Source organism: Drosophila tropicalis, unplaced genomic scaffold (assembly GCF_018151085.1).
Source record: "Drosophila tropicalis isolate 14030-0801.00 unplaced genomic scaffold, ASM1815108v1 contig_593, whole genome shotgun sequence".
Taxonomy (NCBI): domain Eukaryota; kingdom Metazoa; phylum Arthropoda; class Insecta; order Diptera; family Drosophilidae; genus Drosophila; species Drosophila tropicalis.
In genome coordinates, this window is record NW_027173070.1 from 10,738,095 (window position 1) to 10,761,803 (window position 23,709).

At 34.6% G+C, this 23,709-nt stretch overlaps 3 protein-coding genes across 4 annotated transcripts in view; all 3 read left to right on the forward strand.

Annotated features, from left to right (window-relative positions):
- LOC137576487 (probable serine/threonine-protein kinase tsuA) overlaps positions 1-1,394 on the forward strand; it is a 31,389-nt gene extending 29,995 nt beyond the window's left edge. Inside the window, 1 exon segment of the mRNA XM_068289633.1 lies at positions 2-1,394. Within this exon segment, the coding sequence (XP_068145734.1) occupies positions 2-901 (900 nt within the window). The 3' untranslated portion in view covers positions 902-1,394.
- A 2,297-nt stretch (positions 1,395-3,691) lies between these two features.
- Positions 3,692-14,517, forward strand: LOC137576449 (TWiK family of potassium channels protein 18). 2 transcript variants are annotated; one of them, XM_068289574.1, is made up of 4 exons: positions 3,692-4,444; positions 5,565-5,662; positions 5,740-5,911; positions 13,165-14,517. In XM_068289574.1, the coding sequence occupies exons 1-4, from the start codon at positions 4,024-4,026 to the stop codon at positions 14,157-14,159; spliced, it is 1,686 nt and encodes a 561-aa protein (XP_068145675.1). In that variant the 5' UTR covers positions 3,692-4,023; the 3' UTR covers positions 14,160-14,517. The 2 variants fall into 2 exon arrangements, with proteins under 2 accessions (XP_068145675.1, XP_068145674.1); XM_068289573.1 differs by lacking the exons at positions 3,692-4,444; positions 5,565-5,662; positions 5,740-5,911 and adding exons at positions 10,711-12,881; positions 12,939-13,096.
- Positions 14,518-15,802: 1,285 nt separating this feature from the next.
- ktub (Tub domain-containing protein ktub) overlaps positions 15,803-23,709 on the forward strand; it is a 34,683-nt gene continuing 26,776 nt past the window's right edge. Inside the window, exon 1 of the mRNA XM_068290090.1 lies at positions 15,803-16,022. Within this exon, the coding sequence (XP_068146191.1) occupies positions 15,981-16,022 (42 nt within the window). The 5' untranslated portion in view covers positions 15,803-15,980. The remainder of the gene's footprint in view (positions 16,023-23,709) is intronic.

Consider the following 23,709-nt stretch of genomic DNA (forward strand, 5'->3'; position numbering starts at 1 on the left):
CCCCCCCACTCCCAGTTCACCAACAACTCCAGAATCAAGCGATGGCGCAGGCAGTAACTCACCATCCATAAATCCTGCACCTGTGGTTCTGCGTAAAAAGTCCTTTGGCAGCTCTATTAATGGCAATGCTCCGGCTGCAGCCAGCAAGGAGGATGCCACACCAGAACTGATGAAGGTCTTTGCACGTCGTTCTCTCAAGGTAAAGGATGAAGAGGTCGTGGTAGTGACGCCTTCTGCTGCTCCTCCAACAGTAGCGCCATCCGCACCAGTTCCCGTTCCAGTTCCATTGTCTAAGAAATCAGTTAGTCAGAATGTGGATAGCGACAAGGAGAATCAATCAAATAGTGAGGAGAAATTAGATAAATTGCAGCCGAAATATGAAACCCAGGTCAGTACTGAGTCGCCAAGGGGAATTAGCCACCACCACCACCATCATCATAATGCCACAAATAATCGTAATTCAGTGGCCGATTTTCGTAATCTCAACAACAATATCAACAATAATAATAATCAACAGCAGCAAAAAGTCCAACTAAATGGCTTAAATGGTCAACAGCAGCATGGTCAACAACAGAAAGTTGTCTCCTATTTGCCACCAATTAAAATTAGCCAAACAGGAGGAGGACGCAACAACAACAACAATATTAACAATAACAACAACAATACAAACACCAATGGTCATATGAGATCCTCCAATGAGCGTTATTCCCTGCAATTGAAACCAGCCACCGCCACAAGCCCAGTCACTTCGACCCCTGCCCAACAGGCTTCAAGTGCTCCATCCGCAGCTGAAGGATCCGTTTCAAAGGCCATAGAAAGATCAGCCACAGTGGGTGAATTCAAGGGAATACATCAACGACGTGCCGAATGGGAGCAACGGGCTAAGGAGGCACTGAAATAGAAAACTGATTTACTAGGAGTTTAGTTTTAGTTTAGTTAGTATACATGCTGACTGTGTACCTAGATGTCCGCGCTACCCGCTTTCCCGCAACTCCGCCTGCGCCTAGGCAAATAAGAAAGAACAGAAGAACTTGAGAAATTTGTTACAGAATAAATACAGAAAATACAGAATATAACATATAATATCAATAATATATGTATGGGATCATCAGTAACCACTATATAATTGTGAATGAATAATATGAATGTATGTGTGTGCCCCTCACATTATCCAAAGAAATCAGAAGATATATGTATGATCTGCAACTGGTTCTATATGTTAATCTGTATTTATCCCACCCCTCCCCCACGCCTCTTACTATCCTTTTTGTGTATTGTTTTCCGTTCGATAACAAAATTTCATTAAATGTTTAGTTTGTTGTTTAGTGCATCGTCTTATACGAATAAACAAAAAATAAATCATAAAAAAACAAATAAAAATAAAAACGATTTAAGGACTGTGAGTAAAATTAATTTAAAATACCTTAGATATTCGAAAAAAAGAAAATAATTTTCAATTATATATTATTTTAAGTTGGTAAAATTTTGCGAGCTTTCAATGGCTAGAAACAGGAAAGAAAATCTAAGAGAGAGATGATATCATACTCCTATATTATAATGGTTAAAACCCATGTTGTTTGTATCAACAATTTATATCTAATTGACCAGATTATATCTATATGTTTATGTACATAAGTTAAACAATACAACAAAAAACGAAAACAAAATCTAACTAATCAATAAAAAATATATAAAAATATTGAAATGATATTCCTTTTTTTGCTGGATCAAGATACATGTAAGTCCAACAGATATAGTAAGTTAAATGTTCAGTTATAATCCCAGCATACAAATTTTCCAAATACAAATACATACTTAGTATATATATTTGCCTATATAGACGCATTCACTAAGCTCTAACAATTACTCGGACCAGCTGTTTCTCATAAATGTAGCCATTTTTCATATATTTCAGAAATATAACAAACAAATTATAAGTATATAAATCTAAATAAAACAAATTGAAAAAATAAAATAAATAGATAATCGAATTCGTTTTGACCATGACGACTTTTAAATGCCCTAGACAATTTATCGTTCCTAAAAAACCTTTTTTCTCAGCCTCTAATCTCTTCAAAAAAAAAAAAACAAAATATTATTTATCAAATTAAATTAAGTTTTATTGTTAATTGTTTACTATTTTTAACCATTTGATTGCCAAATGTTTGAAAATTTTAATAAAAATTTTAATATTGACTTTCGAAAATTCATTTTGAAATTCACAATGATTCAAAATAGAGTCTACGAAAATAATGGATTCTTAAGATCTAACTATATTTAAATTATACAATTTTCAGAACGTTAATTTCTTTTCAAATTTATATTCTAAGATTCTTTTCAACTTAAAAAATGTTTTTTGTTTTGTAAATTCAATTTCTAAATTCTTTGTTAGAACAAAATTAATATAACCTCTTGGCATGGTTATAAAAATAGAATTGAAAAATGGGAATGAAAAACTTCATTTTGTTTTGACATTTTCAAAAATGTCTGATAAGATTTTCTTTATTTAGAATTTACTTTTTAGTATATGGCGCCTCTCAAAAACTGACGCAAAAATGTCAAACGCAAATTTTAACAAAATGTCCAAGTTTGTCTAGAAATAGAATTAGTCAGCACTTTGGATCATCAAGAGGATGAATGATCATGATCATTTGTGATCTACTAACCTCTTAACAACATGATCGTGATCTACTTACCTCTCTATACGACCTCTAAGAACTTGTCTTAATTATCTAAGGTGAAGGAAGTTCTGTCATTATTGTTTGACAAATTTTAAAGTGTGGCCTTTTGTTTAATTTTTTAATAAGAGAACTGAAATTCATAGACTTTCTCTTTCAAACAGGGTGACATTTTTGGCAAAATAAATTGAATTTAATCGAAACTTAAACATGTTCGTTTTGGATATGAAGAATTTGATTAAATATAAAACACAAAAACACAGAAACGAACCCTGAAATGCTGATACAATTTCTATGTAATATCTTAAAATTAGAAGAAACTTAAAATTCTCTCGAAATATTGTTGATTGGTCCAAATGAATGAGCCAACTTAGATTTCTGCGAAAGCCAAAGAAGAAGGGTTCGGGTCTATGAACCATTCGAATTTATCTGTAGATGAGAAACTTGTTTTGGGTTTTCGTTTTTTTTTTTTTCACGAGAATAAAATGATAAATTATGGTTGAGATAATTCTGAAATTCATTAATGTCAAGACGCAGAACAGCAAATGTTTTGTGACTGTTGGTGGGAGAGAGAATATAAGAAAAACATTTGTATAAATACCGAAAAAAAAAAACAAAAATCATATACAAAATGCGTGTTAATAACTAAAAAAGTAAAATATTGTAGGGACTACCTCATTTTATAATTATTTAATAATTGGCCAGCAACTAAATGAAGTTCGGTCATCATCAACATCATTATCATCATCGTCGTCGTCAACATCATTTGTGTTAAGTCGACATTTCCTTTCACACAAAATGGCAAATCGTGTTTATATAGCGTATATAACAGATACTACTACTATATAGCCGAATGTGTGAGCTCATGAGTTGATGTCGTCATTGGCTGGCTGGCTGGTTGGCGTTCGTTTCGCTTTCTTGTTTCTCAGAGTGTGTTTCCCGGAGATTCGTCTATGTGGAGACAGAGCGACAATGCTGCTGCGGAGGTTGGCCAAATGCCTGCGCTTCAGTTCGCATTCAAATCAAGAACGCGACGGACGGAAGCAAAAAAAAAAAAAAAGAAAAGAAATCTCAAAAAATAACAAAATATATTTATATATATATAAACACGATAAACTAACTTGTCGACGGCGGTGCCGGCGGTTGGCGAAAATACTTATGATTTTTAAAAATAATAATACAGATATAGAAATACGCAAAAAACAAATATCTAAGAACTAAATGGTTAAAGTGTGTGTGTGTGAAAACTAATCTCTTAACATGAGTGCTTAAAAGACAAAAAACCAAAAAAAATCTATATAAAAAAAATATACATAACTCGCCGAAACGTATACAAAGCTAAGCCATGTCGTTGAATCAAACACCCACGCCCAGTACACCGCCTCCATCGAGGAGAGCGAATCGTCCGCCAAGGATAAATATACACAATATAACCCCCACCATGGGTGGAGGCAATTCCTCTATGCCTCCAAGTGCCCAGCCACCGTATACGGCGCAGACGAATTACACAAGCTCACAGCAACAGAATCAGGGTCCTTATTGGCCACCAGTGGCCAATCCTTTTGGTTCTGGTAATTTCATGACCAAGGGTTATGAAGGCTTTCTAGATCTCACCAAATCCGGCATGAGTTTTGGCGAGAAGTTCACCTATGGACTGTATAATAAATTTAGTACATGGTCCAAAAGATGGTTCACTCACATGTTCCTTCTCTTTGTCCTGGGCCTTTATAGTGTGGGTGGTGCTCTAATATTTCAGACAATCGAAGGTGAGTAAAGTGAGTGAATGAATGAATGGGATGATGATTGGATTAAACTGTTGCGGAAGTTGAAGAAATCATAAAATAAAATGCCATTAAAAAACAGTATAATATTTGTTGATCTTTGGTAAATTTGTTTGGAAAACCATTAAACACCAGAAATAACAAAATTTTAACCAAACAGAAACAAAAATTAAAGAGATAAAATAACAACAACAGATCTTTTGTGAATTAAAGTCAATTCGATGCCTTTTCTTTTTCCCAGTCGAAAAGTCTGTTGAACAGGTGAATGAAACAAATTGAATTCGAATGATTCACAGAGCAAGAGACTATCTAGTATAAACAATTTAGACATATGACATGCTGATGATTAACATGTTCGACAAGGAAAGAGGCCATCATCATCATCATCATTAACATCAGCAGAAGCATCATCATCGCTTTTCGCTAGAATCACAGCAGATCAATTCAGAATGAGAAGAGTTAAGCTGTTTATTATGAGAATGCTCTGCGATATGTGTTTCCTTTTCCTCCAAGTGGCAGCAAATCCTTATGATTTACGGCCTAAATGAAAACACTGGAAATTTATTTTTGGCACCATTGCCAATTTTACCACATACTGTGATAATTGCATAAGGTCGGTCAAGGCCGAAATAAAATACATTTTTATTTAATGCCCCAATCGAATGGGGAATTCTGAAATATTTTTGGGATTAGGGAAAGTCTTTATACATATTCAAATTACATATACATCAATTAATATGTGATAAAAACTCAGTAGAGGATCAGTCATTTATCTCAGTCTTATCAACTAGGTTAAAAACTTGACAACAAGACATTCAAACGTCAAACCTGGCACATGCGATTGTTTCTTAGGATATCTAATGTAAGGAAAAACCGAAATTTCCCTTGTCAAATTCTAGATTTTATAAATGAAACTGGCCAAATTTTGATTTCCAATAGCCAATATCCGATTTCCCTCACCAGAAATGATGCACTAGATCCGCCACTGAAAAACAAGAAAACGTTTTAACATCGTTTGAAAACCGAAAGCTTCTCAATCGTTCAAGCACAATTTTAAAATATTCGACAATATAATAATTTTGTATATTCTTAATAAATTTTACAGGTCGTACAGGGAAATTGGAAGTAATTGATTTGCAAGGCAAACAGAAGCAATTTTTTAATGAAATGCGTGATATGACAAAAGATCCACTTCTGGATACGGTAAGTGAACAAATGTAGTTAACCTCTCTCTCTCTCTCTCTCTCTCTCTATTTCTTTATCAATATGTTATCTTTTAGTTATCACGAACCGATTTTGACAGCAAAGTTTTGCGTATCATGAATAGCCATCAATCGGTGGTGGAATCACTTTTACGTTCAGGTCTGACAGAGGACGAAGACATCTTGAAAAAGAATCCCTGGTCATTTTGGAATGCCATGGTCTATAGTTGTACCATCTACACGACGATAGGTAAGTACCATTCCATTTGGCGGGGTTCATTCTAGTGCAAATACACCCACACCCACACACACACATGACACTCGACGTAGAGACTGTGACTATTTATTAATATATATTTATATCATAGATATATTTCTGTTTTTGTGACACAAAAAGTTTGAAATAGTTTTGTCTCTGCCCGCATTTCGTTTTCTATTTGGTTGACACTTCATGAGAAGAAAAAAATTCAATTTTTTTCTGTGGTGACGGAAGAGAGGCCCATTTTTTAACATAAATTCTTTGGAAAATTGTCATTATACTTAATTAAGAATTTCTCGAAACAAATATTATGCCAGTGCAAACACCTTAACGAACAAAATAAGAGAAGAAGACCAATGGAAATTCTGCGAAATTCCGTAAACCCATTCAACACGCTCTTAATGAAAATTGTCTTATTAATATAATTCCTGTTTTGTTGTTTTTGCTTTAATTTGTGACACATAAATATGCCACGAAAATAATAAAAGAAAAATCTTCGAACCGAAGCCAGAGAGATTAAATCTTATAAATTCTTTTACAAATCATTTTATGGATATTCACGGTTTGAGATTTATGTAGACGATTTCTTTATTTGTTTGTGGTTTGTTGCCTAATGACTGTTAAACTGACTGATATACATACATATATCTATATACCTACATATATATCGGTATAAATAGATTTTTCGTCATACATGATGCTTTTACCTTTCGTTATTTTTTAGCTGCATAAATCCATTTTTGACTTTTAATTGAATCGATTGAATTTATGACTTAAATGAGGGTTATGTTCATTATCCTTTAAGACCTTAGCAATATGATATATCAAGATAGTTTGTGTTATTAAACTTTATTGAAAAATCATCTAATTATAAATGTATTATTTCTAATTCCTTGACGACTTTTAATGATCATCTTATTTATAGTTATATGAATCTCTAACTTATTTAAAGGAATTTTTGTTTGCCAATGTTAATTGGTTAGAATAGATTTGAGAGGAACAATAGAAATGAAATCAGGAAAAGTTTCTTCAAAAGTTTACGAGTTCGAGTACCAGAAAACGTTAGAAATAAATAGATACTTTGATTACTGTCAGAGCAAGGATAACGAATCGATGAATAATTAGGGAACTGTTAATAGAGGAATAATTAGTAGTGGGCTACTATGGAAACAGTGATTAAATGTATGTATGTATATTTAAGGAGTCGCTAAATGCAAAACTCTAAACTCATTGAATCACTTTGGTCGAGCTTGAACAAAACTCGAAATTTATCGAATCAGTTTGGTTGAGTTTAAGTAACTACTTGGCAACTGCCAGGCTTCAAAATTGTTCCTCTATTATATATATACTAAGCATTTGATTATTACTCGAATAAACTTATTTATTTTACTAACCGTAGAGTAATTTTGTGGTAAAAAAGTGGTAAAATTAGTTAAATTCAAGAAAAGAATGAATGATTATGGTGGAGAGAGATCCTTAAGACTTGAATTCATGATCGTTTTATGTTTGCCATTTACGCTTTTACTTTAAAAGTTTTTAACATTGTCTTAAAGGAAAACTATGCAAACTATTATCCTTTTGTTATCGATATCAAGCCTCAACGAAGGTGATGTTATTTCCCAGGGTTAAACAATACTGCAAAGTACAAAGCTCCATTGGAGATAAACGATGAGCAATCTTTCTACTGAGTTGTAAATACTAAAAGAGAAGTACACAAGGATAAATGGGTCAATACATCAATCACTAGGGCTTGTGGATTATGTACATTAAGTAACATACTTCCCTTATAAGATGCAAAAGGTGTCCCCAATAAAAATAGATGATAACAAAAAGAGTATACAAACTTCGCAATTCATGAAATTTTGTTTAAGATGTTTCCAAAAATACTACAAAAAAATAAGGTACTTGCAAAAGCAATTAACACAGTTTGCCAACAATTTTGTTTTTGGTCAACCTGAAAATGACAACGAAAATTTGAAAGTAAAATGAAAACTCATACAAACATACGTATGTATAAATACATATATAAAGTCATATACTATGATAGAATATTTGATCACAAATCATGTAAACAGAATTGTAAATTTCTGTTTACGGCCAGAGCACACGACATTGAGTGAGTGTTGATGTGTGATAATATGCGTCGATATGGTCCGTACTCTGACTGAGTGCAATCAAGTCGTCAAAATTTAGAACATTTGTATATTTTTAGTTTTTTTTTTTTTTTTTTCGAAAATGGAAGATGTTATAAAAATAGATACCAAGTGTACTCGCAGCCGCATCGGATACGTAGTCGGATTTGGGTACTTTCATAAAAACTTGGCACAATATTTGTTCCAAAAGTTCTCAGACCATTGAAATCAATTAAACGGCAGGCAGTAAAATATTCGTTTTCATTTTCATATCGAGTCGAGTCGTAAAAAAAGATAGAGTGTAAAATCTGAATTATTGCTCATACGCCCCGAGGCACACGTTGGAGAAATTGGAAATGAAAGGATTATGGCCATAATAATATCAATTTACGGTTAATTCCAATTATTGTGCATGCCCAGAATGGAAAATCCAAATAGCAAGCAGTTCTTTTTTTTTGTTTCTGAAAATGTTGAATGAATTTTTGTCGATAAATATAAACAAAGTTGGGAATCACTGCGAAATTCCATAAAAACAAATACAATATCGTCATCATATGAAATGGGATGGGATGGGGGAGGGGTAGGTGTATAATGTTGATACGGGGGAAGGTTAAAAAGTTTGTGGGGTGGCGATAGGGGCGGATGAGGAAGGGGAGAAGGATGTTGTGCGTGAAATGTATCTGCTGAAATTAACAGCAAATTCAATTTATTTGAAAAATTCAAGTGGCGAAAATCATGTTCCATGACGTCATTAAAATTCAATTTTAACACGAAATAATTTCCAATGATGCAAATAATTTTGGATACAATTTTTATTTAAGGCAACAACAAATTATGCAGAGACTTTATTTCAGAAACAAAAACAAAATTGAAATCCAACGGAAGGAAACTTAAGTCAACCATATTCCGTGCAATGTAAACAACAATTTTTTGAATTTCAACAAAATTTTAAGAATAAGTGAATTAATTTTAAAGATTTTTCTATTAAATGCCACTTTCTGGTTTCATGAAGAAGCAATAAAGAAAATTCACAAAATGTTAAACTCAGAAATTAACCTACATTTCAATAATATTTGGCATAAAACTGAAAGAAACTTAGAAGATTTCCCCCTTTTACAATTCTAACTTGATATTATCTGAATACAAAATCAAATAAGTTATCGCCTCGTGAAAACTTAATTTTCAATGAAAGGGTCTCACTTAAATCACAGTAGGACGATAGAAAACAAAAAGTTATATAAATTTACTTGTTAGTTCTTTGATTTTAATAAAAGTTTTCAATATAACTGAGACCAATTAAAAACCAGAGGGCCGGGGCTAACTTCGACCGCGTCAAAGTTTGTATACCCTTGCAACTTTATTGGTAACTCTTTCCTTACCTATTAGCCATCAATGTGGAAGAACGTTTTATCTAAAAAGGCTTATGTTTGCGAAAGAATGGCCTACAATCATAGGAAATAAGATATTGATCATAGTCACTGTTTTCGCCCGATCGTTCCTATGGGGCTATATGATATAGTCAACCGATCTTGATCAAATTTGGCACAGTCGTTTATAAGCGTAATAAACTCTCTAATATCACGATAATAGCACAGAAAATAAAGAAGTTATTGAGAAAAGTCACTGTTCGTGACTTTGGGGTTTGTATGGGAGCTATATGATATAGTGGTCCGATCCGGCTGAATCCGAGATATACAACCCCTGCAGTATATACAAGCCTAGGTGCAAAATTCAAGCTATGTAGCTCTTACGGTCTAGGAGGAGTTTGCGTTGATCCAGACGGACGGACGGACGGACGGACGGACGGACGGATATGGCTATTTGAACTCGTCTCGTCGTGCTGATCAAGAATATATATACTTTGTATGGTAGGAGATGCTTCGTTCAATGCGTTGCACACTTCTGACCAAAATTAATATACCCTTTTTGCAAGGGTATAAACAAATATGAAAAAGAGTTTTTAACTAGTTTCAACCATTATTGGATATAATTAAGAAATCTAAAGATTGTGCTTAAAGAATTATTGAAAACTTAAGAAGTATTAGCTCGGTGATTTGACAATGTTTTGAAGAGATTTATGAACTTTATAACAGGTTACTAATTGAAACAGTAAATACCCATGGAAGTCCTAATTATAAATTTGACTGGGTTTCGCCCTCTTTTGAAGTTTGTCAAGACTCAATGTTTAGTAAATAACCGAAGTCAAAAAATCTTACAAATACATAAGATTTAGAAACTTGGTCAGCATGAAAAGGGATAAAATTGCTTTTAAGCCATTTTCTGAGATTAAGAATATAACGAAATAGAATGTTTTAATAATAAATATAAACCTGACTCAAGAGTATTCTTAGATAAGACAGAACTAAGTTCCATTTTAACATAACATTCTAGTTTAACGTTTTTAAATTTCAAAAAAAGCTTGTAAAAGCCTAAAGTTTCACAATGGTTATAGCTTAAAGCTTTTGGTCTACAGTGTCGTCTGTAAATATTCAACAGGGTGAAATTTAACGTTTATGTTTTCTATATTATGTTTTGTCTCTTCCACAAAACGAAAAAAAACAGCTGTTTTTAGAAAATTATAGACAACAAAAATTCATTTTTGTTGAATATTTTTGATTTTTAGTCTCTCACGGTTGCTCAGTTTGCGACTAGACGACGAGCAGTGAATAAGCAGACAAAGTTCTATTCGTGTTCTGGACATATATCTATAGATATATACAAATTGTATATATATCTATGTGCATATTTAGAGACCTCAAATTACAGAAATATTGAAAACATATTGCCCTGACGCTTAACTCGATGGGCAAAATAAAGTTCTTAAATATTGAAAACAGACACAAAAATACTTACTATAAAAAGAAAAATTGCACTCGAAAAGTGATATAATTACATTTCTTTCAATTTGTGTTGAAAGAAGAGAGCGAAAAAATATGAATGCCTTGTTATAAATAGATGCCACGAGTAGCCAAAAAAGAAAGAAAAAATTAAAGCAAAATCAAATTAGAGCAGACTAGATATAGAAAGAAAAAAGTGTGATATAGACAAAGACTGGACAGAATGGAGCAGCAGCAGCAGGCACATCAAAGCCAACGACATAGACGACGACGTCATCAACGCGAACAAACTCCAGTGAGCAATGTGGATGAAGTGGATCATAGTATACGACCCGATCCGGATCCCTCACCTCAGATGATACGCATGCAGATACGTCCACCGGGCACTTTGACCGCTCATGAAAGTAAAATCTTGAGGAAACGTGACAAAACTTTTGCCACCTCATCAGCTCGCAGTCAATCCCAGCCACGTGAGGCTGAGAAACTAAGCAGTCCGGATGCCCATCATTTGATTAAACATCGCAGTTTATCCTCGCCACGTCACAAAGATGAGTCGAGTGAAAGTGAACTGACCACAGCCAGTAGTTATGGGCCAACAAATCAGACTCAGAACCTTAGGGATCCCTTGAATCGTCTGGAACAGAATCTACAACGTTTCGAGGATGAGCGACGACGTTTCGAGAATGAGAAACGTTTGTTTGAGCGAGAGAAACGAGATCATAAGATGCGTTATCGCCAGCAATTGGATCATGAGGAGCGAAAACGTTTGCTGCAAAACTATCGCAAATTGAGTGATCGCATACAATTGCCCCAGGACGATGAGGAACGTCGTCGTCTGGTGCATAGTTTGCGTTTGCATCGTCATGAGGCACCCAAAGTGCGGCAACGCAATCGTAATAGCGGCGGCTATGATGAATCCTCAACGCAATTTAGCTCTTCCGATGCGGATACCAATGAGGAATACCACACAAGACGTTATGTAGCAGCTCCCATCCGTGGTGCTCCACCACCACCACCAACAGCAGCAGCAGCAGCGCCGCCACCACCACAAGTTACTACCAAAACACCTGAACGTAGTTCAGTGAGTCGTAATAATTCCTTATCGCCTGTACGACCACAACGGCGTTCCAAGACGCCAGAAAAACGTGCCCAACAGCAACAACTTGATCAACCGGGATCACAACCACTTAGTCGTAAGCAGGAATACGTAGAGATTGGCGAAACCAAAGAATCCACGCCACGACCACGTTCCAATGAAGCGCAACAAAGGCAGGAACTAATGCTCAAGTATATGGAGGCAGCCGAAAGAGCAGCCAAGGCAGAGGCAGCTCTAGCAGCTCAGAATCTCAACATAGAAGGTCTTCGGCGTAGTAATAGTCTACGTCTCGCCGAGATAGAAAAGTCCAACAAATCAGTGGAAACCAAGCGTAGTTCTAGTCTAGAGCGACCCGTAAAAGCCAAAAGAGCCAGCAGTTTGGAAAGACCTTCGGTCGAGGCGAAAAAAGAAGTTGAAACCACAGAGACCTCCACTGAAAATCAAATGCCATCCGAAAAACTTGCTGAAGAAACAAAAGAAGAGAATTCCCCCACATCAATCACTGAAGTTGCTCCCAAAGTATCCTTTTTTGAACGTATACGACAGCTTTTCAAGACCAAGCAAAAAGTGGTTAGGGCTCCTTCACCCACACTGAATGAAGTGCTCGAGACTGAACCCAAAAAATTGCTGTCGAGAATTTTTTTCTATCAATTGCGTTTGGAGGCACGTCATGAATGGCGTCGCTTGAAACTGGATTACCCAAAAAGAATGGAGGAGATGCGTAATCAACGTAATAAATGCATTGGTCATTGCATTTGCTTGGCCTTGATTTTGGGTTTCGGTGGTCTAATGTTTCGCTATACCGAGGGCATGTCCGAGAATATCTATAAATGTGAAGTGCGCAAAGTGAAACGTGATTTCATTGATAATCTCTGGGACTTTAGTCATAATATGAGGTAGTTTCTGATATAAACTTTCCCCATCTTGTATAATTTTTCATTCATCTTTGTTAGAGAGGATGACTGGAAATCATTGGCACGTCAGAAATTGCGTAAATTTGAGGATGAACTCAATACATTGGCCGAATTGGGTCTGAGAAGATTTCCTGGGCAAAAGTCATGGAATTTTGTGAATTGTTTTATCTATTGTTGGACTGTAATCACCACCATAGGTAGAACTATACCTTTGCCTAGAGATTATGACTAATCTTTGATTTTGTTCCTTTTCTTTTACTTCCAGGTTACGGTCACATAACACCCAAGACAGATCTCGGTAGATCCTTAACTGTTATCTATGCCATTATTGGTATTCCCATGTTTTTAATTGTCTTGGCCGATTTGGGTAAACTTTTTACACGCAGCGTTAAGTTCCTTTGGGCCTATGTGAGACGTGTTTATTACACGAGATCCTGCCGCAGGATACGAAAACAACAACAAATACGAGATGCCATGACAGGATTCAATACGGTCTATGACATGGCCATACGAAGACCAAGCATGTTCTTTGGCAAAACTGAGGAAGACAGCACAGATGTGGAGTCCCAGCATGATGCTAATAAATCCATGGGTACTTCCCATCCAGAGACACCAACTTCCCCCTACCCAGAGACTTTTGAGGTTGACGATGAATTCAATTTGCCAGTTTCGGTGGCTTCACTTCTGCTTATCTCATACATCCTTCTGGGCACAGTGGGTTATACCCTCGTTGAACCCGATTGGACCTATCTGGATGCCTTCTACTATGTGTTTATATCTATGTCTACCATTGGCTTTGGTGATCTAGTGCCAAGTAATCCCTTCTATGTCATGGTCAGCATGATCTATTTGATCTTTGGCCTAGCTCTAACTTCCATGTTCATCAATGTGGTTCAGATCAAGTTAAGTGATCACTTCAAACGTGCCAGTGCCAAAGTTGGAGCCACCATTGGCATGAACATGGCCAGTGAGTATGGTGATGAGAACGGTTCTCAAATAAAAACACCATCAGAGATGGCATCGGTTCATGGCTCACGTCTGGGACGCATCGAGGAGGATGGCCAAGAGTCGACACCAACCACAGCACCTGCGCCACCTTTAACATCTATCTTAAGAACTCCCCGTCCATTATCTCCAGCAGATACTAATGGTGGCGGTCTACAGGACTCAAGTCCGCCACCCTTACTTCCCCGACGTACACCCGATCCTCCTGTGGAAGAAGAAAACACTAAGAAAAAGAAGAAGCATCGTTTCTTCTAAATGCAGAGAGAGTCCTTCAAACCTGAGTTCTATAGAATATGTGTATCTTAGCCTAAGGCAATTTCATAAATGACAACAGACATTTTTCAAAAATATCGAATTTACGACTTAACATTAAGCAAAGAATTCTAAAAAAGGTTAATCAAAAAGTTTGATTTCCCCTTATCCAATATAAAGTGACTCTAGAAAATGTTTCAATTTAAGCAAAAAGTTTACAAAATTTGATTAGAAAATAAGAGAAACTGAAGAAAACTCTGGTAGTTGTGGTTTTTCTTTTTAAATTTTTGAATTTGCCTTTAATTAGAGACAGTAAAAATTGAGGATATAAAAAGTTGAGAAAATTTCTTAAATATCAAAAGTTATCATGTTATTATTTCGTAATTATGGATGAAGTTCTGGAAAACTTAGTCAAAATTTGACATTTTCGAAATCTGATGCCAATTCAAAAACGTTATCGATAACTTTTTAGATTTTTAAATGTGTTTCAACTAACGAAAGTAAATATTTTGCAAATTAAACAAATTTCAAAAGCTAAAAAAATGTTTAAAAATTATGTCGAATTCTTATCCTATTTTCCAAATTCTTTAAAAGTTATTGATAATTTTTTCAATTTTCTATATTTCTTTGAACAGATGAAACTAAATACTTTGTAGTGCAGTGTAATTTGCTTGATCATAAGAGTTTATCAGGGATTTTGATTTACCTTTTAATTGTATTTATTTTGTTATTTAATTTTTAGACTAAGTATAAGTTTAATAAACAACAAATTAATCCTAATAAAACAAAAAACAAAGTAAAATTCCTTTATCCTGATTCTCATTTCCAAAGTAAATGCGTGACGTTACGCGGCAACCTAAATATATATAAATCCAAGAGTCAAGCCACGCGGACAGCTGCACATCTGTCAGGACTACAAAAGGAATAGGAACAACAAACCCAAAGAGAGTCTAAAGCGAAGAGAGGGCATTCGCTTTGCTCTTAAAGGACGACAACTGCAGCCGTTGTCGACGCCGATGAGGACATTCGGTCGTTCGGGTTTCCGGTGTTTCGATTCCATAATGTTTCATGCAAATCGTTGGTCTTACCCTTCAGTTCAGTTCTTGTTTTGACTCGCGTGCCTACGGACATGACCGGGTTAAGAGTGCCACAGTTCGTCGCCTAGAGCCCATTTACAAAAAGAAAGACGCGCCAAAAATTTATTTACTTCAAATAAATAAGCCAGAAAGTTTTCTCCAAACAAATGACCAAAGAAAATAAATAAAATTCTTGTGCAATAAATAAACGGAAGCAACGACCCTCTTTAAAAGTGAAATCTACAGAAATTGCCAAAGAGATAGAAACAAACAAACCGATAGCAAACTGATCGCACCCTCTTTCCCTCATCCTTATCTCACAGAGGCTCTCTCGAGAGAGTTCTCTCGTTATTTGCTCCCTCTGTCCTCTTGTGTGCCTTTCCCCGTTCCGTCGGCTGTTTGCACCCCTCAGATCACCGGTTCACGATCCCAAGACCCACAACCATAACCAGGTGTGTGTGTCTGCCTGTCTCTCCCCTGCCAGATGCATTCCGTGGCTCGTTCCTGCCATTCAAAATAACAAGCAAAATAAGAACATAAAGAAAACAAAACATTGCTGCAGCAGCTGCCAGCATAATTTTCTGCATACATTTCTGCAATGTTCTTCTAGTTCATTGAGTGAAAACAACAAAAAATCTCAAAACAAAAGCTACAAATTACTAGTTTTTTTTTTTGTAGATAGTACTTTTGTTTTATCTATTACAAGAAGACAGAGAAACAATTCGACAAGCCGACAGCAACTGCAAAAATGTCCGCAATTAGCAGTCGTAATCAAAAAATGGAACAACAGGTAGGTCCCAACAACAACAACAACAACAAAGTGAATGTGAATCAAAATTGATATGTAATAATTAAAAGTTATCTAACACAAAATGAAACTGAAAGCAAATACATAAATATTGAAAAAAGGAAATATTTTTAATTGAAATTTAATCGGTACACAAACAAATGTGGATGATACTTATTTTTAACATTAATTAGTTGGCAATAATCAATTAAATACTCCTGCAATAACTGACCACTTTAGTGGGCAAAATAAAGCAATTAAGTTCGTTGATAAAGTAAAAAACTTTATCCCAAAATGTTCTTTATTTATCTAACAGTCAAAGTAATTACACTGTGTGACAGTATTTTTCTTTGATTGGGTAAATTATTAACGAATTTTAAAAGTTTGGTTAAACAAAAAATGTTTGTATAAGAAGTGAAGAAGGGAACTTCTTTCTTCTAAGGATTTCGCCATATCAAGATAATACTTAAATCGATTTGTTAATGTTTATTACTTAAATAAAGGAACTATATAGAGGAAATAAAGATAATTCAGTTTTTCTTGGAATTATTCAACCCTTGAAAATCACTTAAAACTTGAGGAAGTTTTGAACCAGTTTAAAAAATTGTTCACACTTTCAAAACTTAATCCGAAACACTTTCCTATCAGAAATCAAATAATTATTATATCAATTATATTAAGTAAATTTGAAACTTTAAAAAATCCCTCAATATTAATACTTTTTTATAGAGAAAATTTCCTATTTAGTTTTTCATTGTTTAAATATTTAAAAAAAATCAACTGTTTAGTATTGACTTGATCTTTTCTCAGGTAAACAAATGGATAAATAAAATATATTTAAAAAAAACACAAGTTTTTCCATTTTTGGTGAATTTTTCGTTAAACTATTTAGTTTTAAATTGGTTGCAGACACTTATTGAAGTGAATTTACATAAAAATTTTATTAAGTTCGCTATAAAAATATTTAAATTGATTTATTTTACTTCCATTATCTTCCTTTAGGCTAAGAAAAAGGATCTCGGGGGCTCACTTTTAATCATGTAATTCTAAACAAAACATTTGTTTAAAGCAAACAAAACTAGTTGAATTTTTTAACTTAGTCTCAAAAGACTCTGCAAATTATGGTCAGTAATTAAGTCTGGCGAAATACTCAAATTTCCAAGTCCAAGCAAATATATTATAAACAAACAAGGTTTCTTTATTATAGTTATCGCAAAGATAATTAAAAGTCTGCACGATTCCAAGTCCAATTAGCAAATTTGAAAGGATTGTCAATTTATAAACACAATGTCGTATTAAATAACCAATTAGAAATGAAATATTCAAGTGAATCCTTGACTCTGATTCATCCTTTCATTGCTGGTAGCAGCTGTGGTCAATCAATACAAGTTTCATGGACTTTCATGGACTTTCCAACTGCAATTAGGAAACGTAATCGCCGTTGTCTTCCTTTATTCCTTCTTCAAATTTCTAATTAAATTGGAAAAACTCAAAGTGGGTAAATAAATGCATGAGGATGGGGAGAGAAAGCAATAAAGACCTCTTGGATTTCATTGGCTTCAATTTGAACGAGAACACAAAACAAATCACACACTGCAATTACCGCAAATGGCCAACAAACCGAACGGAAACGGAAGTCCAACCGCCCACAGAGAGACGAAGAGAGAGAGAGACACAGACAGAAAGGGAAAGAAAAACCACAGAGTTGTTCTTCTTTTTGTCACCTCCTAAATTCATTGGTACTTGCAACTTGGGAAATAGAAAGACTATTATCAACTTGAAAGGAAAAACTTTAATCAAGACACCAAACGAAATGATTTGTTCAGGATTTGTTGTGTCCTTAAAAACCTCAACACCTGACCAACTCTAGTTGCCTTGGCAACCGATTGAAAATGTTTTTGTGGTAAAGCATTGTTGGCGTTGACTTTTGGCTACCCTATGCCCCAATTTTGTGTACATTAGGGCAAAGTCAATAGGAACCTTCAGATTTATTCGCTTTTTTTTTCCTAATAATAGTCAAATTGATACTATAAATAGAAAATTAAATACATTCTAATGTTACCATAGATGATGTTTTTTGAATTTGAATTATGAATCTTAAAGAAGAAAATTTGGGAGTTTAACTATATTTTGTATAATTTGATTATATCGTTTACTCGATTTATCGGAAATTTAAGATCAACTCTTAAGAAGAAGGGAAAAAGATGTAAAAATGATCAGATAAATTCATAATTTTAAGCATTTTTTCAAGACTTGATTCTAAAAGTTGATTATCTGGTGATTTTGACCTATAAACCAACTTTATAAAAACTTGCAATCAAATGAGGAAACACAGCTGGACTAGGTGGAACTGCAACTTTTGGCAATATAAACATCGCCTTGATATATCGACAGTTTATTTCAAAATATGATTTAGTCTAAACGATCGATAGCAAAAATTCTGTACTTTGGGTCGAAAAGTTTTCCTCTAATACAAATTCCAACTGCAAATACAATTACTCCTTGACTTTATAAATTTCAGGTACTGTCAATATCTTAGCTTATCTTTTTCGATAACATAAACTTTAATTACTGTCAAATACTCTTAAGCAACTCCATAGTTACAGGGTAACAACAATGAATCGAATCAAATTTTAATGAATTTACTGTTGCAAACCGACTTTAACTGCAACTCCATTATCATTGTCTTGAATTATATATAAAACTGGCTGTGTCCTGGAGTCCAAACAGGATTTTATTTAGATAATTGAAGTACCTACCAAAAATAAATTGTGACTAATGCTAAGTAAGGACATAAATCCTTGTTGACAGCAACAAATAAACGGACACAATGTGTGTATGTGTGTGTGTGAGTGTGTGTGTAATGGATCTAATGCAATTAAAATAAAACGTAAATTCTGCAATTTGCACTTGGCATAAATCAACAAAAATTAAGAGCATAAATTTATGGCAATCAACTCGTAAAAATAAACTGGGTTGCCACTAAAAATACACAAAGGATTAATAAAATAAAAAACAGAAAGGACCCCTCCACAAACGGAAAGAAGAAAGTCATGAGCGACCCTTAAAATGTCCAAGCTTATTGTTGTTGATGTCCTGTGTAACTAAGGGCAACACATACGCTTAGACCCGACACACACACACACACACACACACACAAACCCATACAAAGACAGACAAGTTGATAGAAATATGAGCCAGCCCCATAGAAAAATGTCATTAACCGCCAGAAAGTTCCAGAATAAAATCGATTTGTGATCGTTTCGTGGGGGCCAATGCAATTAACCGAAAGAAAGAAAGAATGAAAAAAATATGCCAATAAGTCAGTCAATTGTTTGCCTGGCTCAAACATTTCACTCATGAGTTATGGCCCATACATATCATACATATACATACATGCGCGTAAATGTATATATTGGCTCCTAATACTAATGGCAGATTCTTTGGCCTAAATGGCCTTTTCATTTCCAGGACGAATCCAGAAAGTTAGTCCGTCCCTCCCCTTTCACTTAAGAGGAAATGACGCATCGTTTCTTGGTGTTGTTTTAGTTTCGACTTTTCATGTTTTGTTTTTGTACGTCCGCCCCTCATTTGCCTTCTTCTGGTGGGTTTTTTTTTTTGACGCCCCCCAAATTTACTGTACATACTCTGTTATTTGTTGCTCTTTAGCAGCTTTTAGGTTCTTGACCTTACGTCAACATTGAATGAAGCACAAAACACACACACAAACACACACAATTGAAATGGAAATGCAAAATGAATTTTCCAAGAGTCATCAAAGTGAACTTCTTGGCTCCTGAAAGCCGTCAATATTTAATGAAGACAAAGACCAAGAAATTCACTGAAAGCTGTCTTCAATAGACCATTAAATATTGATTGATTGATAGTGCAAAAAAAAAAAAAACAAACAAAAACGGATTAAACCGGAAGTTAGGCTTAAACATAATGAAATTTATATACTCTTCTTAATAAGTAAGAGAATTTGTTAAAAGATTGAAGAAGCTTTTCTTTTGAGAATAAAAGGTAGACAAGTTTCTTAATCCAAAATAAAGTTATAGTTATATGATAGATCGTTAACAGCAGGTTTGTTCTTCTTTTCGTTTCCTAGAAATTTACTGTAATCGGATTTCTATAGTTTCTGCTTTACAAATGAAAGAGACTGTATATCAAGCAAGAAACATTTCAATTCAAAATTTTCTAATTCCAAAATGATTTGAGTTTAAAAACGATTTACGTGTCTAATTCGTTTTAAGGACTCATTCGATCCTGGATTTTATTATATTATAAAAGCCTAAGACTGATATAATAGCTGGACCACAAAAATGGGACAATAGAGTTTTAAAGTGACGAATTCAGTCGCAAGTCTCTACAATGTCTAACAAGAAGTTGGCGTCCTTTAAATAAATCTTGATCTCTTTAATGTATTAGATGATATTTTTGATTAAACCAAAGAGTTACAAATTTTATAGTCGTTTCGTTTTTCAATTTTTCAATATTTTAACTAGTATTTTACATGAGTAATGAATTAAAGATCTGTAGAAACTGAGAGATTCCTCAAGAATGATTTTGCACACTAAAACTGCAAATACTTTGCTATCAAGACTGATTTTTCCCATATATTATGACTGACTAATATGACTCATTTAAAAGATGTTAAAAATGATGAAATTTCAAAGCACTCAAAGAAAGATTAGGATCTTGAACTTGAAAGAGTCTTAAATATGTGATAGTTTGTAGGGCTAACGTCAGACTAGTAACTGTGGGATTAACAAGCAAGCTCGGCAGTGATGGGTCCTCTAGGGGAGAGCAAATAACATGCCTCCTACATCATACTTTATCTATTAAACTAAACAAAATGTTGATATCCAAGAACATTTCCCCAAAATGACAGATTTTGTCCCCCAAAATAAAGCCTTGTGATTTTAAGGACCCATAGAAAAGCGTGAACTGCTTTTGAGAGTCGTAATTTCCTTCGCCATTCCAGATTCCATTGACAGTAGCCCCTTCTGCGATCTTTCTACGGTTCTGAGTTAGTTCTCATATTCACATTTAATCAAAACTCTTGTAAATTTGATCACTGTAAGGGTATATCGAGCTGTTTTATATAAAACTTTGTTATCGCCTTTGCGTGCAGCTCATTGGAATTATTTGTCGATGGTTTTTTTTTTTGTCCTTTGCTTAGTCAAATAGGTTTCCAAACGAGTACCAAAGGTGTCTACATTTTTGTGGATGCTCCTCAATCTCAACATCTTTACACAATCTCGTCTGGTTTTTTTATGCTGCCATCAATGTCAGCCTGACACTCGGCAGCTGTGACCCCCGCATTTTCCATCCCTGCCCATCCCTACCCTTTAATTGACGGCAACAGTTGAAAGAGCTGAGAGTTTAACCTGGCTTATTGCAGGCGGAGCGAAGCTTACATAATTTATGGTTAACATTTTATGTTTCGTTTTTTTCTTTTTCGTTTTTTTTTTTTTTTTGCATCCGCTGGCACCTAAGCGCACACTGATGCCGTAATCCCTTTATCCCTATAGGCAACAGGCAAAAAACGAAACAAACGAAATAAAAAAATTTGAAGCAACTGGTTCTGGTTCACCAAACTGCGGAAATTCAATATGTGGCGCAACATTCGCGAGTTGATTTTTTATTTTTTAGTCATTTTATGATCCAGTAAACACTCATTAGTCCACCGGATGGAAATTGCATTACATTTAGAGAACATTTTAGTCATGTATTTTTCTCGAACGGATTTTCACTGGTCTTAACACTAGTGGATTACCGCTGATATCCTACGATTTTGACTGCATCTCACATTTCACTGCCGCCCTTCCCAAAAGGATAAACTTTTGCTGACTAAACATCAGGACATCAAAAACACTCAAAAGCCCTGGAAAACTAAACAAACTAGTCGTCTGTGTGTGTGTGGTTTTTCGGTTGTGTTAAAGGACTTTTCATCTAATGCAGTCCATGACCATAACCTCACCTCTTCTCCTCTCCATATGCTTTCTCATATATCCTTTGGTTCTCTTCATTTCGAATGCTTGTGTTTGTGTGTTTGGCCTGGCCTAGTCTGCTCCGGCATGTAATGTGTTAGTGTTTCGGTTCTAATTTGAAATTTATACAATGGAAACGTGCCAGCCAACAGCAGGAGATGGAAAAGGAGAGGGATCGAGTTTCAGTTTTTGGCCCATTTCAATTGCAGATTTCATTAATTGCAACTGCGTGCGGTCTGCGCCAACTCAATTCAATTTATCAGTCTTTTTCTGCTTCAAGCCCGAACAAAAAGTTTTCCAGCTAACATAAGACTCCTTCCCATTGAAAGAGCCAAAAACCCGAAAGCAACAAACTTGATACTTAAACTGCCACTGCGTTTGCAAATTAATTACAATCAAGGGATTGTGGCCCCGAGGTTACCAACACCCCAAGTTCTATTTTCTAGGCGAAAAAGTTTCCTTTTAACGCTTACCGCAGCAGAAATTTTCATATCTAGGCGGAGGCCAAAAAACAAAAAGTGCAAGGCAATTAATTTTGATTGCAAACTTTGCAAATTTATTTTGATTAAGTTGTGTAATAATTTTTGTATATTTAATTAGAGAAAATAGACGATTGCCAGATGCCTAGCAAAACGATCTACATTAAAAATACACTTAAAAGTTGGACAAGACAAGACTCCTTTTAGCCGTTAAAAATATATCATTAAAAATTTGAAAGCGGAAGCACGGACAAGCGGAAATTTTAAAAAGGAATTGTTAATGGACAAAATCCATATCTTTTTTCCCTATGTTCCAAATGGGTAAACTATGTATACAGTACACATGCAAACAATATTGTTATTCTTTAAATAACTTTGAAATCTACTTAATATTAAGATTAAGATCGAAGGACCAAAACTTCAAAACAAGTATAAAGAAATATGTTTCTTGATCCTAAACTTTGAGATCCTTTTAAGTTCATATTATTCAAAACTGTCTACATTTATTCAAACGAATAAATTTGTTGGATGCCAAATATTGACATCTCTCTGAATTAATAACTCCTTTCACATCCGTTTCCCAATTAATTCTGGTTTTCCAAATAAAAAACTATTCTGATAAACTTATAACCAGCTTATTTCTTGGGAGAATCTCAAGTTTCTATTTACAAAGGAAAACATTTTAAATAGCCGAACTTAAAGGAATGCCAAAAAAACGACAAAAAAAAGGTATTTGCATATAATATGCATAAAATATTGTAATCTATCAAATATCCAAGATTATTATTATAAAAATTTAACAATATTCCATACCTCAGCAAGATAAAGATTTACAAATCAACCCATTAAATTTTCTTAACAAAGCTGTTGAAAAAAAGCAAAGTATTAAAACCCACTAGTCGATCTATGTATATATATCTATATTAATTTGCGAATTGACTAATTTATTGGCTTATTTGGACAAATGTATGTAATTGACATTGACTTTAAGCCTTTTCCGTTGTAAAAAACAAATAATTTAAATGTAAATGTTGTTCTCGGAAAAGGAGGGCAAAGTTAAAATAACAGAATGTAAACTATTGTGACAGAAAAATGTGAAATCTTTTCGTTTGCTTTGGTGTGGTTAACTGACATGACATTGCATTCGTTTTTCGGTTCAATTGCGGTTCAACTTGCCAAAAGCCGCAGTTGACAGTTTTCACATCACTGATTAAGTTG

Excerpts from the sequence above, each read along its gene's own strand:
- LOC137576449 (XM_068289573.1), top strand. The coding sequence starts at position 11,113 with ATGGAGCAGCAGCAGCAGGCACATCAAAGCCAACGACATAGACGACGA. Across the intron at positions 12,882-12,938 it reads GACTTTAGTCATAATATGAG|AGAGGATGACTGGAAATCAT; the intron begins GTAGTTTCTGAT and ends CATCTTTGTTAG. Across the intron at positions 13,097-13,164 it reads GACTGTAATCACCACCATAG|GTTACGGTCACATAACACCC; the intron begins GTAGAACTATAC and ends TTTTACTTCCAG.